Genomic DNA, 16,492 nt, shown 5'->3' with positions numbered 1-16,492 from the left:
ACAGTGTTTACAGCTTTTCTCCTCTGCAGCTCCCAGAGCAGCAGAGCCCCATCCATCAGCGCTGTCCCTCTGAACTGTCCCTCTGGCAAACATCTTTGCAGATTAAATTTCCATCCCCAACATCCCCCACTATCTGAATATGGCATAGAATCTCAGCTCTTCGAAGAAAACATTTTGCATAGGTGTCAAAAGGAGAGGCTGGGAGAAAAAAAAAACAACACCCTTGAGCTGCACCACATCAGTGGCTGAAGGACACCATCAGAGCACCTGAGAACTTAGTCCAAGGTGCCAAAAAAATCACAAGCAACTTACAATGTAGACTGGAGTTGCCTCAATTTTTCCAGTACCATCGCATCTGGGGTTACAACTCATCAAGAGGCAGACACAGAGTTTTTTGTACAGATATCCACAGCAACATTAGGAGATCCCAGGATGGAGGCTGGAAGGGCTGGGGCTGAGATGGTCACACTGAGACTGACACAAGAAGGAAAGAGACAGGAAATGAATCCACCTCCTTTTGGGGATGAAGAGGCACTGAAGAGGGTTCCTGTTTATAACAGCATTAATCAAACATTAGCACTTTCTGGTTGGTTCCAACGAGCAGAATTATTTCAGGAATAAACTCCGCACGGTGAACAGCTGGCTACAACTGCTGACATTGAGCATGCAGGAAGAACAAAACCCAGTAGCATCTCAAGACTCCCAGTACCAAGGAAGGCTGAAGAGCCTCTACAACATAAAGCTCAGGGAACGCTGTATTGGTAACATCTGTTCCATCTTACTTTATTTGAAGCCGTATCAAACTAAGGGCTCATTTCTCTTTCTTCTGCTGTTGGTAGACTGAACTGTGGCAGAGGAAACACCTGGAGTTCGATGAGAGCTCTCGGCACTGCGGAGGTGCCCTCAGTGATGCAGTGCAAGGCCTGCAGTACAGGGGACTGAGGGCTGCCAGTGAAAGTGCTGACAAGAGGGGCTGGTGATGCAAAATGGGCCCAGATGGTGCCAACTAAGTCACACATTTTGACTGAGTCACTAATTGGCACCAAAATCTCTCTCAGGGGATGGTGATGATTGCCCTCAGCCAAACACAGGACTTGAGTCTTCACCCTTTTAGTCAATGAAATCTTTGCTAACAAAGCCGCTGCCCTGAAACTGTACCCATTAGCTCAAACACTCCAAGCAGAGTTCAATCTTAACAAAATTCACTGATCAAATCTACAGTTCTAAGTGCTGTGTTGTGGAACACCGACTGTGAGCACCCAGCACCGTGTAGGCAGGAGCTCGGCCAGCAGGAAAAGGCTCCAGAGAGAGGGCTGCCTTCTGCTGCCTTTGGTCTCACTGCCAACGGTGAGTGCTGTATTACAACTCCTAGGCAAAGCCAAATAAATCTAAACACTGCAAACAAATCTGCACATGGACTACAGATATACTCGAGTTCTGTGGTGTGGAAGAGGAACTTCAAGGCCTCCAATAGTGACTGATGTGTGCCACTGGAGAATAGGTGCTGCACACAAACCCTCCAGAAGAGCCAAGCAAGGTGGTTGTATCCAAAAACAACATACACATGGATATGAGAAGCAAGTATGCTGTCTTAAGGTAACTGAACATCTTGGAATTAAATTGCTAGCTTGGGCTTGTGCTAGTACAGTCTGTGCAGCAAAGAAACTTCATTTGGAATAGAAACAATAGGAGCGTCAGAATAACATTAAGGCCCAGCTTTAAATCTGAAAACTACAATTTAAGAGGCATTTCTTGTTTCATTTTGCATGGGTATTATGCTGGTCACAGTACAAGTGATAAAAGGGTACTATCAGATTAAAAATAATGTATTTTTCTAAAAATTGTCATAGCTGTTATAACTAACACCTCAAGTTCTCAGAACGACAGTGTTAAAACAACCACATTTGCATTGCGCCTTTGATGATATTTGCTCAGTTGTGTTCCTCTCCAGTTGAACAGCATTAAAAGACTGGCATTTTTTCTTTTTATATTTTCAATAATTAGTGCTTAAAGTAGCTTCCCATTTGAGCCTTGTTCACTGATAACTGACTGAAGTCAAGCTGAGCTATACGGATGCTTTTAAAAAAAAAAACTCACTAGAGTGGAGGAAAAAAAAGGAATGGAAGAGTTTCTTTGCAGCTTAATTATGTGTATTTTAAGCTCCAATTGAGATGATAATGTTGTTTAAAAACTTCTCTCTACTAAGGAAATTACAAATATAGCCTGAATTTATATAATTAGAACTCCAGAACAGCTCATACTTTCCTTCTTAACCTGAACTTCAGTGTTGACGACACAGGGTGTTCTGTCTTAAGGCTTTTCACCGTGATTCCATGAACTGCCCTTGAAAACAGTAACATGGGATACAGACAACAGAATTTTATCCTTCACCTCCATCTCCTGTGCATTTACATCACTAGCTCGCCAACAAGAAACTTTTTTTCTAACCAAACACACTAATTCTTGTCTGAAAGTGACGAAAAAGCAGTTGGAATAACTCTAGCTATGTGGTGCTCGATTGATGCAAGTAACTCAGGAATGCCCCCTTTAAACTACAACATGAGGAAGCTGTAGCTGAGAATCTCAGGTTTTATAAGCTCATATCCATCCACAGAAAGCTGCTCCCTCATTTGTAGGAAGGTGGCATTACTGCTGATTTCATGTTTATGGAGAGCTGAGTTACCCACCCACCATGTGCAACGGCGCTCCCAAGAACCGAGGACCTACTTCCCTCCTCATAACTCACAGACTCAGCAGCCCCTTACAGCAGTTCTTACAGTAATCTGCACTCTCACAGCTTTAAGAACATAGAATAACCTGCCCATCTTCAAAGGCATCCTACGAAATTTAAGACTACTTGGGAATATTTATGTTACACGCCTTGTAGGGCTCTTCACTCTGTAAATACACATGAATCACACAATTATAGAATCACTGAGGTTGGAAAAGACCTCGAAGATCATCCAGTCCAACCACTCACCTGCCACCAATGTTTCCCCCCTAAACCATGTCCCTTAATACAATATCTGAACATTTCTTGAACATTCCCAGGGACAGTGACTGAAACCATATGAGCTTCCTACGGCATCTAATCTAGTCTGTGGTCAAAGTGAGCTAGGTGTTGCTACAACATACTGTTCAGAACCAACAACTAATGGGTCTTCCAACATTGTTAAGATTTCAATGGTAATACACAGTTGAGACCATTACTGAGATTGCACTCAAGTAATTGCAATGTAAGCCAAATACCAAGAAAAAAATAAATGCATTAAAAACACCCAACTCATAACGTCGATAACACAACGGTTCAGCAGCCAGCAGGCTGATCAATACCTAGACAGATGCTCATTAATATGAATGGAAAAAGCTCGTTGAAAAAATCGCCTACCTGTACGGAGAATATGGGTCAAAGCACGTCTTGGTGACTTCCGTTATCTCCGGGTTGCAGCACTCCCCACCATCAAAGTTGTACCTCTCGTAATTGCAATCCATGTCACACACTCCGTTCTGCTTCTTCTTGTTGAACAGCGTGTGGCGTACATGCCGGCAGTCTCCTCCGTCATACCCGGTCAGGGTGTGGTTGCACTCGGGATCGCAGTTCTCGTCCCCGATCTTGCTGATATCACAGTTGGCCAGGATGAGTCGGTGCCGAAGGGATGAGTTCTTCACCTCCAGCACCTCCAGCTCCCAGGTGATGTTGTAGCGGCTGAAAGCCTCGTTTAAATGCTGGTGCTGGAACTCGATCTGCTGCTGGCTGACTGTGGGGTTCTGGTGTTTGTCGTCGTAGAGATTTACCACACGGTAGCGAACGATCTTGTTACGGCGGAAGCTGGGGAGTTTGTTGTAGCTGGCAATGACGTCCGTGTTGTCACAGACTGTCTGTCCACAGAGAGGAGGCTCTAGGCTGGTATCCAGCAAATAGCCGTGATGGTAGCTGGACTTGCTCTGAGGACTGCTGCCGTCCTTCATGGGAGACCAGGTGTTTTTCACATTCAGTAAACTGTCTTGAAGAACTAGCTGAGGTAGAGGCATGTCTTGTCTGTGAATCGCCTGGCCCATGTCCAACAAGATCTCCTTCTGAGACCTGGCTGTCCTCCAGAGGCTGAAGTGCTCCACATAACCCCGATAGTTCTGGTTCAGGGCATTTCCTCCAACCATGAGCACCTTGCACTTCAATGTCAGAAGACTGAAGATGCTGCCCACCTGCTCTCCGCTTGTGGCTACCTGGGCACCATTGACGTAGAGTTTCATCAGGTGCCCGTCGTACGTGGCAGCCAGGTGAACCCACTGGTTGGGGAGGTAGCTGCGATGTGCTGCAATGGTGGTCACTTTGCGAGCACGGTCTGTCTTCAGAGAGAAGAAATAGCGGGGGTCTCTATTCCCCTGGTCACTGACGGTGTTAATCCCCAGGACCCATCCTCGGTCACGGGAGGTGTAAGAACATTTGTCATACAGTCCTACGTGCCCCCAAAAGAGAAATACGGATAAATAAGGATGACAGAGCAAATAAAGCAATTAGTCTTCATATTGTATAAATCTCTCCCTAGATATGTATAAACACACGTTCATCTATACACGTTAGAAAGTTAGTGTACAAGAAAGACATTAAATCATCCGGCACACAGCTGTGGGAGGTCATGTTAAGATTCGCTATTAAAGATTTGCCAGTGGCATGTATGAGTGGGATTCCCCTTTTCTGACTGAAGACAAACATTGTTTGCAAATTCCTATCAGTAGGAAGTTGCACTGTGCATTTGGTCTCGTCTTCATTCAAGCCATATATCACCGGCTGAAAACAAGAATGCTCTTGAGAAGCGATCCTTGTCGATCTCACTCATATCTCACACCCCTGAACCCTTTAACTAGCAAGGGCCAGAGGCAGGTAGATACAAAATCCAACTAAAGCACAGTTTGGAATAATCTTTGTATGATCAAATACCCAAAATTTGCTGAGAGCAAGTGTAACATTTTCAGGCAGCCTTCAAACTCATATCCATGAAAAAAAAAAAAAAAAAACCAGCACAAAAAAGGTACACAGTGGTGTCCATGAATAATTTATCTCATATACAAAGTGCAGTTCCACACCTTAAGTTCTCTCGATACATCCTCACCAACAAGAGATGGAAAGAACCTCGTTCCTCCCAGCCTGGGACATGAGAGCTGGCAAGTTAAAGATGTATATTTCCATCTTTCAGTTCTCAAAGGCCACAGGCTGAGGTGAGACCCTTTGACTGCAAAAATAATCATTAGAGCCTTCAGCACCAATGGCCTTCCTCTGCCAGCTCACAGAAACTCCTTCCCCCAAGCCTTCACTTCCAAAAACCTAACCAAAAATCATAAATCTCTGACAGTTCAGTCCTCATGAAAAGACTAAATATCCCCTTACCTCACCTCTGCACCCTAACCCTCCCAGCACTACAACCAAATAACATCTTCTGCTTCTGACTAAGTTGCTCAACAGCCATCTGTTAACAATCACTCATTAACAGTGCAGTCTTGTCTAGTATCAACAGAGCAAAGGTTACAGGAGCATTCACTGTATTTTTCCTCCCCTCTCCCAGCACCCACCTTCCCCCCTCTCCTCACACCCTTCCCGTCTCCTCCCCCTTCCCACCCCCCCTCCAAAAAAGGCTTCTGATGGGAAAGTTAAAAAAATTTAAACAGGGCTTTTTTTCTGCACGCTGGTATTTTGCTAGGGACTCTGAGCTCCCCCTTTTCCTGTTTCCCTTGGAAGAGAGATCCCAGGGTTCGGAAGGTAATGTGTTTATTCATCTGTAGGGCGCACTCAGTTCAAAACCTTTCTGAGACCAGCTTCTAGTTTATGCTGCTACTTCTGATCACGGGAAAGGAGAGGAGGAGGAACAGCAAAGGAAAAAACAAATACGCCAAAAGACTCCCGACATTTGCTGGGATGGATGTTTACCTGAGAAACTCATGATATGAAAGCCAAAGCTACCGATGACCTTCTGGAGTCAGGGATCTCCTGTTTTTTTGAGGGTTTCTTCAGGTTTTTTTAAATGGAATAAACACTTTTAGAAGGCACTCGTTTTTGAGATGTATGACAGCCCATAAAGGTCTGCATTTTTATAAAACTCAAATGAAGGTATTGTCCAGCAGTAGTGGGTGGATAATACTGCAATGAATGAGAAGACAGTTGGCAAGTCAAGTCCCTCTCCTGAGTAAGTCATAAAAAAAAGTTCCAAAACTGATGTTTTATTAAAAAGTTGCCCTGCCAGTATAGCAGGCAGAGGTCCCTGAGAGCTGGGCAAGCATGGAAACAGTTGTCCTTGGGTGCGAGGGGGCATTACAAGAGAGACTCTCTTCTTCTGGCAGTGACTTCTATTGATTCTCCCCTCTGCCCCAAAGAAACATCTGAATGCGCTCTGCATGGAGGTATGGCATCCATGCAAACCAGGGCTCAAAGGTGAAGAGATGGGATGTTCCAAAATATACCCAGTTCTGCAAAATTAAACTCCCAGGGGAGTCCATTCTGTTTCAATAACTTTTTGTTATTGAATATCTTTCTTTCCAGCGTGGGAAATAGTGAAGAAAAAGAGTAAAAGCGTATCATATAAAAGGAACCCAGCATGAAAGAAAGCCACCTCCCTTAACAAGGAGACCTTTTTATAGGTACGCCACGGTCTCTCTTTATTATAACAAGGCCATTTGAACCAGTCAGACATTTTGTAATGGAGTTTTTGCCTGCCACCAAATACCAACCTGGTGAAAGCAGAAGAGATGCAGACATGGGCTAGTCCTAACAAACACCCCTGAGAAGCTGTGGGTCTCAGCCTGGCCCAAGGCCCTGCTGGGTTCTGACCCAGGTGCAGCAGTCAGCCTGCTGCACTGCACCCAATGCCATCTTCGCCACCTCTGCAGCCCAGTGCCTGGTTCTCAAAGTGCCCCACATCCCCACTGTCAGGTGGAGGGCTGAAGTCCACCACACAGTCTGCCAGGGTTGAGTTTCTGGGGCTTTCTGTTCCAACTGGCTGGAAATATTCCCCCAGAGAATGAATAAATTATCATGGAATGGAAATTCAGTTTCCTGGCCAGGATTAAAGAACATCTTCCCCTCTCTCTGAAGTGCTGCATGATGCTAGTGATTGACCTCAGCTGAACAGATGGAGCTGCTGGAGGAATACTACGGAATAGTAGCAATCCTCCCTTGCCTTTGAGCACTTAAACCCTGATGTGATGCAACGTGTCTTGAGTTTGGCTCAAACAGCTGCCACCAATTCGAGATTTACAGGGAGCCAAAGGAGGGCAGAGAAAGAAAAAAAGCAGTGACAATAGGGACACCATTGAACATGCCAGTATGAAAGCTGCTGAACTGAACAGTCTACTATTCCAGTTCCTTACATTTTCTAGTTTAGGGCGAAGGTCATTACTGAACCCACATGCCAAATCCAGTATTCTTTTCTTAAACTTTTACTATTACAGACATTCAACTCTTGATGAAAAGATGGATTGATCCCAATGCCTTCAGCAGAAAGACTTGTTTTATTCTTAAAAGAAAGGAAAAAGAATAAGAATAGGGATGAGAAACACACACTCCCTATAACTTGCAGAGCTGTACCACTTCTTTATGACCCTCTTTTGCCTGTATGCTGTACCTACTTTCCCATTCCTTCACTTACTTTTGGCTTCAGACTACGACTCCTCCGGCTAAGGGAGTGTCACTTTTCCGTTTTGTCCCCAGCACAATGAAACTCATTTCAGCTGGGACTTCGGATGTCATAATAAAAGAATTTATTACTTCTTCTGTGACAACTAATAAGGGCAAAACCATTGGAAGAGGGACATGTCAGATAATTGCCAGAACTTCTGAAAACTGAATAATTTGATGTTTTCACAATTTATTTCAATTTAGTAAAAGGTTCCATAGCCATGAGTTATTTCTTAGACATAATTAAGAACACTTTAAACATGAAGAGGCCTCTTTTACCCCAAACAAGGCTGTTTTTGAGCAAAATCACCCCCTCACAATGGCTCACACTGAATTTCAAAATTCAGCTGTGACCGCAACCAACATTTACATGAAAAACATACAGAGTGTAGATGCTCATTTACACTGAGAATTCTTTACAATAACGTCGCAGAGGACATTTTTAGCTACTTCGTGTCCCTCAAGAAACCAAGAGCGGTGTAAAGAGGCCTCATGGTAAATGAGACTCAATCCAATGACTGCAAAACCACAATTTGGCGAATGTGCCTCAAGTTCCTGAGCCAAGAAATGGTGCGAAATAAAACTGATGTTTGTTTTCCCCACAGCAATTAGATTAAAAAAATATGTACAAGTTTCATACAGCAGCAAACAGTTTTCCTCACTTCTGCTCGCCTTGAGTTGCTAGAAAGGGACGGAGCGGTAGCTGAGAGAACACTGACAGCCCTGCTAACCCCTCATCTGAGGGACTTCTTCCCCTGCAAAGCTCCTGTTCCTGAAGCCCAAGGGATTAAAACCGAATTTATCTTTTATTAAAAAAAGAAGAGGCAAAACAAGTTCAGCTTTCCAGTAAGAGTCATTGGTAACCATCCCTCCCCACAAGCAGTGAGGAGCGCATGAACACACCACGATGCCACGTTCCTGTGCTCAGCCAGGGCATGGAAGGCCCACCGGACTCCTTCCAGCCCTGTGATACCTGTCCCTTGTAGGAAAAGTGAATTCCTAGGCACCGAGATAGTGGGTGCTGCTGGAAAACTGAACCCCAAAGGCCCAATGCCAACAGTCAAACATGGAAAACCAGTAGTACAGTTTCTCCCTTTATTTCTGAAGTGAAATGTCACTTCTTTGGCTACCAAGCCACAGCTGCTCCCAAATACAACTGCTCATCAAACCTGATCGCATCCAGGAAGCATTAAGCAAGCATTAAAGGAAGCATTAAACAATTTCTTTACTCAGAGGGCAGTGAGGCTCAGAGCTGCGGGTGCCCATCCCTGGATGTGCCCAAGGCTATGGATGGGCCTTGGGCAGCCTGAGCTGGGGGTGGTCCCAGCCCATGGCAAAGGTTGGGACTGGATGGGTTAGAGGCCCAGTCCAAGCCATTCTATGATTCTATGGTGATTTCTACCTTAGTTTGTTCTTAGGATCCCACTGGAAACTTACAGCCGTGCTGTTGAGCCCCGTGTGCTGGATGGGATGGGGCAGCATGAGGCCAATGAGCAACATTGTCTGCTGAACTCTGAGGGAAGATCTGGCTTTGGGCACAGGGCACTGCATCCTCGCGGTGCCAACAGGAGCACACAGCTCCCAGGAGCTGTCAGGAGCCGCAGAGTCGGGAACTCACAGCTAGAGGCTGAGGCTGCAAGTCATAAGCAGCTCTCTGTGGGCAGAGTTTGAAAGAAGAGGCCAGAGCAGCCCGTGCAAGCTGCTGTAATTCGTTTTAACATTATCAATAACAGACTCCAGGCCTCCCTCGGCCCCTTCAGTGCCAGCTCTTGCATCTTGCTAACAGCATGCTTCCCGGTAATCAGCCCAGCCATAGAATTACCTAAGAATTTATTTCTCTACGCAGAAAAAAAAGCTTCCCCCCTTTGCTGAGCAATGGGAAGGAATAAAACTGAGACTTTGTTTTGCTTTACTTTCCAGGAGCTGAGGCTGGGGGAAGGGGAAGGAGGAGGTTGCTTCGATGCTGACCACCTCAGGCGCACTGCAGAGCCGTCCCAGCCGCACGGAGCAGAAAGCGGTGCTCTGCACTTCTGGAAGTTGGCTGTGCCTGTTTTGCTGGGAGACTACAACCAGAGGTGACAGGACTGTTATGAAAGGGGAATTTAGGTCAACAATCAAAGCCGCAGTCAGGGGGCCCAAGAACAGGGAGCTAAAGGTTGGGGCTGTTTTTTTTCTTTAGCATGCTTTAATCGTTTAGTATCAAAGCACGGAGGAACGCTTGAAAGAGCAAATATTCTACAGGAACCTATAGAAAGCTTTTATCTGTCCAGAGGAAAATAATTAAAACCGACAGATTTGGGTTAAGTATCCCCATGTTCCATGCAATTGGATAAGTCAGCGAAGATCCACTGGAGCAGTTCTTGAGTTCTGCACTGGATATTTCATGGTATGATGTTGAACCCAATACAGTTTTACAAAGGGGAGAAATAATCTCTCCTTTCCTTTGCCATGCTTCTCCCAGCCCCCAGCTTCCTTCCACGATAGTTAAATAATTCAGAATCTGGAGTACTTAAGGCAACATCTCTATCTATACTATTTCCAATGCAGCTGAGAGGCCTTCTGAGGTCAGCCCCTGAGCCCAGGAATGTCTCAAGCAAACCACCTGAGACTTGCTCAGGTGGCAATGTACCAAGTGAGGAAAAGGGGGATGTCTGCCGCTGCTATCAATCCAACTAATTACAGACAAGATATTAACATTTCCAAGCTATGCAATAGGATTCAGATCCAAGACAGAAGGATGGAATTCTTTGACGTGAAAGGCAAGATCTTCATTCTGTAGAAATACAGAGCCTTAATGCAGGCATGCCTATCTAACGCTGAGAATTTGGTACAAGGCTCTTCTCAGTATCAAAATATTAATATCATTGCAATTTAGCACTGAACTACACATATTTTCTGTACCATTTTTCAAATTCCCAGACACTCATATGCCCAACAAGAAGCCTGAAAACAGGGAGGTGAGAAAGGCTGCAACAGCAACACATGAATTTGTAGTTGCTGGTTAGCTATGAACATACATAAATCCTTCCCTTCTGATAAGAAAATCATGTAGGCTGCAGCCGAGCAGCCACTGGCATGGACAATCATGTTAGTGACACTTGGCTGAGCCCATTGTGAGAATATACCCGCTAACAGTATATAAGAGCTTACTGCAAACAGATCTGGTAGGCTGGGGTTGGTGAGAAATTATTAGATTGTGGGGGATTTTGAGGTGTAAGCGAACACACAAAACTGCATAACCATGTGGCACAGAGGAGTGAGCTCCAGGCCTGGCAGCATCGTAACAGGGTCATCCTTGGACCGCGCACTGCTTTTGCAAGGGCTGCTCTGTATATAGGATCAGCATAAACAAGTACTAGCAGGAAGGGTGCCTTCTTATCTAGATCTCCCTAAGCATTTCACAATAAAGCTGCAGAGCCAGTGGAGACTGGTACTTGGTTAACAAACTGTGGCTGCTTGTAATCCAATAACTACATTTGGGCAGGCTTTTAGATGGATGGAAAACGCACATCCTTCACAAGGGTCAAACTTTAGGCTCTTCCATAAAGCCCAGTAGCATAGGAACACATTCCATAGAATGAGGATAAGAATTTTCTAAGACCTGAAGGATAATTTATTTCTCCTGCCTTGCTCTCAGAAACAACCAAGTTTTTTTGGGATGAAGTTGGAAAACCTGTATGTGCCCATGTTATTAGAGATGATCACAAGGAGAGCACACATGGGAATAGTAATAAAGATGGCACAGGCAGTCTCTGTTGGGATACCACTGCAAGTGCAGTCATCACCACGCTCCTTCAGAGAATCAATGGTGTATGTCATGAACGTGGAAGACTTTTCTCCAGGTTTGATCCGGACAAGAATCAGGTTGATGGCTGCCAGCTTCAGACACACTACTGTGGCCCACTGATAATAAAGCAGTTAGGTGTTGATGAAAACCCAACTTCAAGTAGAGAGTGGGAATGGAAAACCCTCAACAGTTTATTGGCTTAACTGAAAGCAATCTGAAAACTTCTTGGCTTCAAAGCTTACCTGCACTCACTGATCAGCAGAACTGGGTTACAAATTAACCATCCCATTGTAGCTCAGGCAGAGTGTTCACCTTTAGAGAAATTCAGCTTCTTTTTCCCCCTTTGTAAGCGCATATTGCAAAGCATATGGGTACACATCAAGAGACATGCGTGAACATTTTCCATCTTTCATACGTGCACGTAGAAATGAACTGGAATCACACAAAACCTACAAAAAGGACATAAATGCAATGGCATGCCAGGGAACTGTCCCCAGCAACATCCTCTACCTCTGCTTCCAGGTCTCCTCCTCCCTTCTGTGCTATTAGCCACACACTGATTAGATATCAAGCTCTATTGACAAATTTACTTTTGAGCATGCTAACATGGAGCGACTTTCCTCCCATTTGTAAGAGTTAATGCTCGAGAGCAAACAGAGAGTGTCTTCCATGGAAGGGACAGATACGTAATTACCACAACTTCCAAGCAATCTAAATGATAAAGTGGTATTTCTGGTCTCCTTTCAGAAGACAGCAGAGAGAATTGATCATAAACTGGGTCAAGATAGGTCAGCATATCTCAGAGCAGATCAGATGGCCAGAGCATCCCAGGAGGAAACACTCTCCTGGAAGGATTATTAGGGGCACATCTGTGCCATCAGATGACCGCGTACAATACCCATCAGCTCACTGGGAGTTCAATATGGCATTTCCTTTCAAAATGTGCTTTGTGCCTGACAAGCACTGCAAGTCAATCAGCTGCAGCAGTGGCTGAGCCCGGAGCTGTGCTGGAAAGTCTCCCGACGTGCTGCCCTGCAGAGCCCTCACCACAGCCAGCAAAACGCAGCGGCAAGCAGGGGAGGTCTGCGCATGAGACTGCTTGTGGTGCTGATCAAAATACATAGCAAGAACTGAAAGGGGGACAACAACACAGCTTGTTTTGCTTTTTAGAATTCCCTAGTCACTGACCTTTACAGCAGCTTTAGGGCAGCGCTGGAACCAGCTGAGCTGTTACTACTCCCAGCTGCAGAGAGAAGAGCTTTTACACCATTGCACAATGCGTGTGTGTTTGTAGGGGGCAGGTTAGGGCTGGAGAACAAAGAAGGAAATCTAGTGGCACCTAAATCAAACGTTATGATCAATGAGTGCGAGGGAAGAGAACCTGGGGAGCGGGAACAACCTTACAACCTTTCCGGGATCAGACAGATGGCCAATATCCACAATATTACAAAAACAAAACGAAAACAAAAAATTCCATGAATGCAAACTAGGGCACCCTGCAAGGAGACTGTAAAAATCACATCATGATAGCTTAGACATGTCTTTGTAATTGAGGGGCATTTCCACATGAAACAGTTCTAGTTATTTAATTGGATTTTGAGAACATTCTTGGGCAGACACTTTGTGAGCACAGAACTCAGTGGTTCCAGTGCATTTGCACTGATTTATACCATGCGAGATCTTGGCCTCTGTGAGAATTAAATCTCTTATTGCAAAAGTATCTTAGATCTAATCCAGACTCAAATGTCTTACCGCATCTGGCTTTCCCATATGACTGCATCTTTCCTATACTCATAGAAGCAACCAAAGGACCTACCACCCCTACAGGAAAGCTGCAGATGCAGTACAGAACAGTGTGCAGTATCAGCAGGCAGAGCAGAGCTCACTATGCCTCTGTTATGCTGTCCCTTTTAAAAGGGATCCGGGTCCTCTCTAATCACGACTATTTCAGGCCTCCAATTCCCCTCTCCATACTTGCATATAAGTTCCAAACCCATACACAAACCACAGAGATATTTTTGCTTTCTAGGAAACATCCTGCTGAAAAAGAAAAAAAAAGAAAAAAAAAAAAAAAAAAAGAAGAAGAAAAAAATCTGCCTAACATGATATAACTACTATAGTATGCATTCCAGATAGGCTGTAGTCACCACACACTAACTTTAGTACATGATCTTAGAGCTCTGTTTTCTCTGCTCAGTTTGAATCCAGGATCACTCGTTTGGGTATCATTTTCCTCCTGGAAATACCTGAGTGTGTATTTCTGTGATACAAGTAGCAGTGATCCCTTGATCTGTGAGCACAATTAAATGGATATCTAATAAGAAATTCTCACGTAAATAGTAGCAACGTCTTAGAGGTGTACAGATGCAAACTCACACCTATTAAACCGACGGCTGGAGCTTAACATGCAGCCCTTAATTCCTAAAGGACAGGATGGGACAGCGATGGGCAAACCTCCAAAAGGTCATAATTCTAGTTCACTTTCCATGAGCGTTGCCAAAGTCAAATGCTTCTCAAAAGTAATTGACCTTCTCAAGTCTGCAGAACTGGGAGAAAAAAATGTAAAAGAAACAAGCTACCTTGGAAGATTGTTGGCAATACTTGTGTTTAGCTGAGCAGCAGGAAATATCATATGTTCAACCCTTCTTATGTTATTTCAGCCCTTCCACTTTCGGTTAAATCTGGAACCAAAGAAATGAAGACTAACCAAAAAGCATGTACATGTACTACCTTCTGTGTGCATACGCACTCACACGCACATGGGAGTGAGGGAGCAGGCTGGGGCATTTTGAGCACTGGGCTTCGTTCTTTATTGTAAGGGAAGATCTCCAGACGAGTTTGGATCACACAGAATTAGTGTTCTGAAACAGAATTTCATTACTTTGGTTAGGTCTTTGTTCTGTATTTGTGTTTTCAACTTGGTCAAAATCACAGGAATAGGTGATCACAGGAACAGGTCATTTCAGCATAGAGCCTACATGTCCTTCTGGAGTGCTGTTCTGCCCTGAGACTGACAGACAGACCATCCAGCAAGGAGATGACAAGCAAAAGTCACCCCAAGCTTATTTTCTGCTTTCTCATCCACTTTTTCTTTTTAAATGATGTTTCACGGTCCTGACTTTGTCAGTGCTCCAGTTTGCAGTGGGCAACCTTGATTTTGCTCCCTGAAAGTTGCATTCTGAAGGTAAGATCTTGGTCAGAGTGAAGATAACAGTTACGAGTCTGAATACAATGGCCTGGATTGAAAAGGACCTCAAAGATGATCTAGTTACAACCCCCCTGCTGTGGGCAGGTTGCCAACCACTAGACCAGGCTGCCCAGAGCCACATCCAGCCTTCAGTACCTTCAATGAGAAAAGATTTTAGTCTTATTTTTGAGCCGGCCTTCAGACTAACACACTTGTATGTTTTGAGGCAACCTTTCCTGGTTAATGGTGACAAAACCTAAATAAGATGAAGAACATCAAGTCACACTAAGCCTGACAAGCAGAGCAATGCCCAGGAATCCCTACAAAGTGTCCAGAGTCAAGAAAAATCCATAGTTACAATGGAATATTACAGGATTTGAAGTCAGCATCCTACTGTTTGCTTCAATTAGTTGCAATCATAGAACCGTATAGTATCCCAAGTTGGAAGGAACCCACAAGGATCAACTCCTGGCTCCACACAGGACTACCTAAAAATCAAACCATATGTCTGAAAGTGTTGTCCAAACACTTCTGGAACTCCAGCAGGCTTGGTGCCATGACCACTGCCCTGGGGAGCCTGTTCCGCCCTCTCGGTAAAGAACCTTTTCCTAATATCCAGTCTGAACCTCTCCTGACGCAGTTTCATGCCGTTCCTGTTTTTGCAGTAACAACTGAAAACCCCAGAGTGATACGACATTAGAAGCACTCAGACACAATAGGGGGTGAGGACTGAATTAACTCCTCTTTAAAGAAGAATTTGAAAAAACACTGAATTCTCATTTAAAAGAACCTGGTGACAGGCACTCCACCGTTCTACTCAGAAAGGCTTCTCAATGACTGAATACTTTCACCAAAACAGTGTATTTTCTCTCTATTCTGAAGTTACTTAGTTTCCGTGTGCATTCATTGGATTTACTCATATCCTCTATTATTAGATTTCCAAACTCCAATTATCAGATTAATGTTCCCTAAACATATACTTAAAGATCATGATGACCAACTCACCTCTTAATCTTCTCGAGTCAAATGCTTTAGGACTGGCTACAAATCCTATAATCATGCTCATGATTGTTTGTTTTTTTTCTCTCTAAATCCTCTCGCATACAACATCCTTAAGCTGTGGACGGACATCAGAACTGTACAAAGTGCCTCAGCAGCAGCTTCTCCATTGTCAACACGAGGATAACACAACCTCCTTGATCCTGTTCAGCATTTCCTTGTTTACACAGCTAATGATGACTCGAAACCTTTGGCCACAGCATCACACTGGCAGTTCACATTCAGACGCTTTATCTATTCTGACACAGAGTCAATCCAACACGCTTAGCTTCCAGGTGAAAGATCTTTCCCCCACCATCCATCCCTTATGCATGACCTGCCTCCTGTCTTTCTATATGTATGACTTCACATTTGGCTTTATTCTGATGCATACTGTTTGCATGTTCTCAATTTATGAAAACACCCAAATGAGAGTCCTGTTTTGGTCATTGTTTACCACTCCCTGAACTCTGCAACATCTGCAAATTTTATCAGCACTGATTTTATGTTTTCTTGCAGGTTGTTGACAGAAAATATTAACTAGTAAAGAGCCAAGATTGCATTGTGCTGAATAGGAGGGAACGTGGCCAGAGTCACTGTTCAGGCAACAGCTCTGTTTTTCAGTGGGGGAAAAACAAATACCTGTGATATTCACGAATACAAGCTTACACAAGTCAAGACAAATTGACAAGCTGAGATTGGCAAGAACTGCATCTGCCTTTTTGTCTCTTCAGCATTCTACAACCCCAGTTCCCCTTTTAGAGCTGCAGGGACCTAGTGTGACCCTGGCTGATGGGAATTCTTGGCCAAGCAT

The 16,492-nt window shown here is 44.4% G+C and overlaps 1 protein-coding gene across 1 annotated transcript in view; it reads right to left on the bottom strand.

The window, feature by feature from the left end:
* PAPPA (pappalysin 1) overlaps positions 1–16,492 on the bottom strand; it is a 170,444-nt gene that overhangs the window by 141,170 nt on the left and 12,782 nt on the right. The window contains exon 2 of the mRNA XM_042830695.1: positions 3,389–4,457. Coding sequence (XP_042686629.1) covers positions 3,389–4,457 — 1,069 coding nt within the window. The remainder of the gene's footprint in view (positions 1–3,388; positions 4,458–16,492) is intronic.

The sequence above is a fragment of the Centrocercus urophasianus genome, unplaced genomic scaffold, assembly GCF_019232065.1.
Source record: "Centrocercus urophasianus isolate 14NV4802_14NV808 unplaced genomic scaffold, USGS_Curo_1.0 seq_34, whole genome shotgun sequence".
NCBI lineage: Eukaryota > Metazoa > Chordata > Aves > Galliformes > Phasianidae > Centrocercus > Centrocercus urophasianus.
This window is presented reverse-complemented; position numbering and strand designations above follow the sequence as displayed.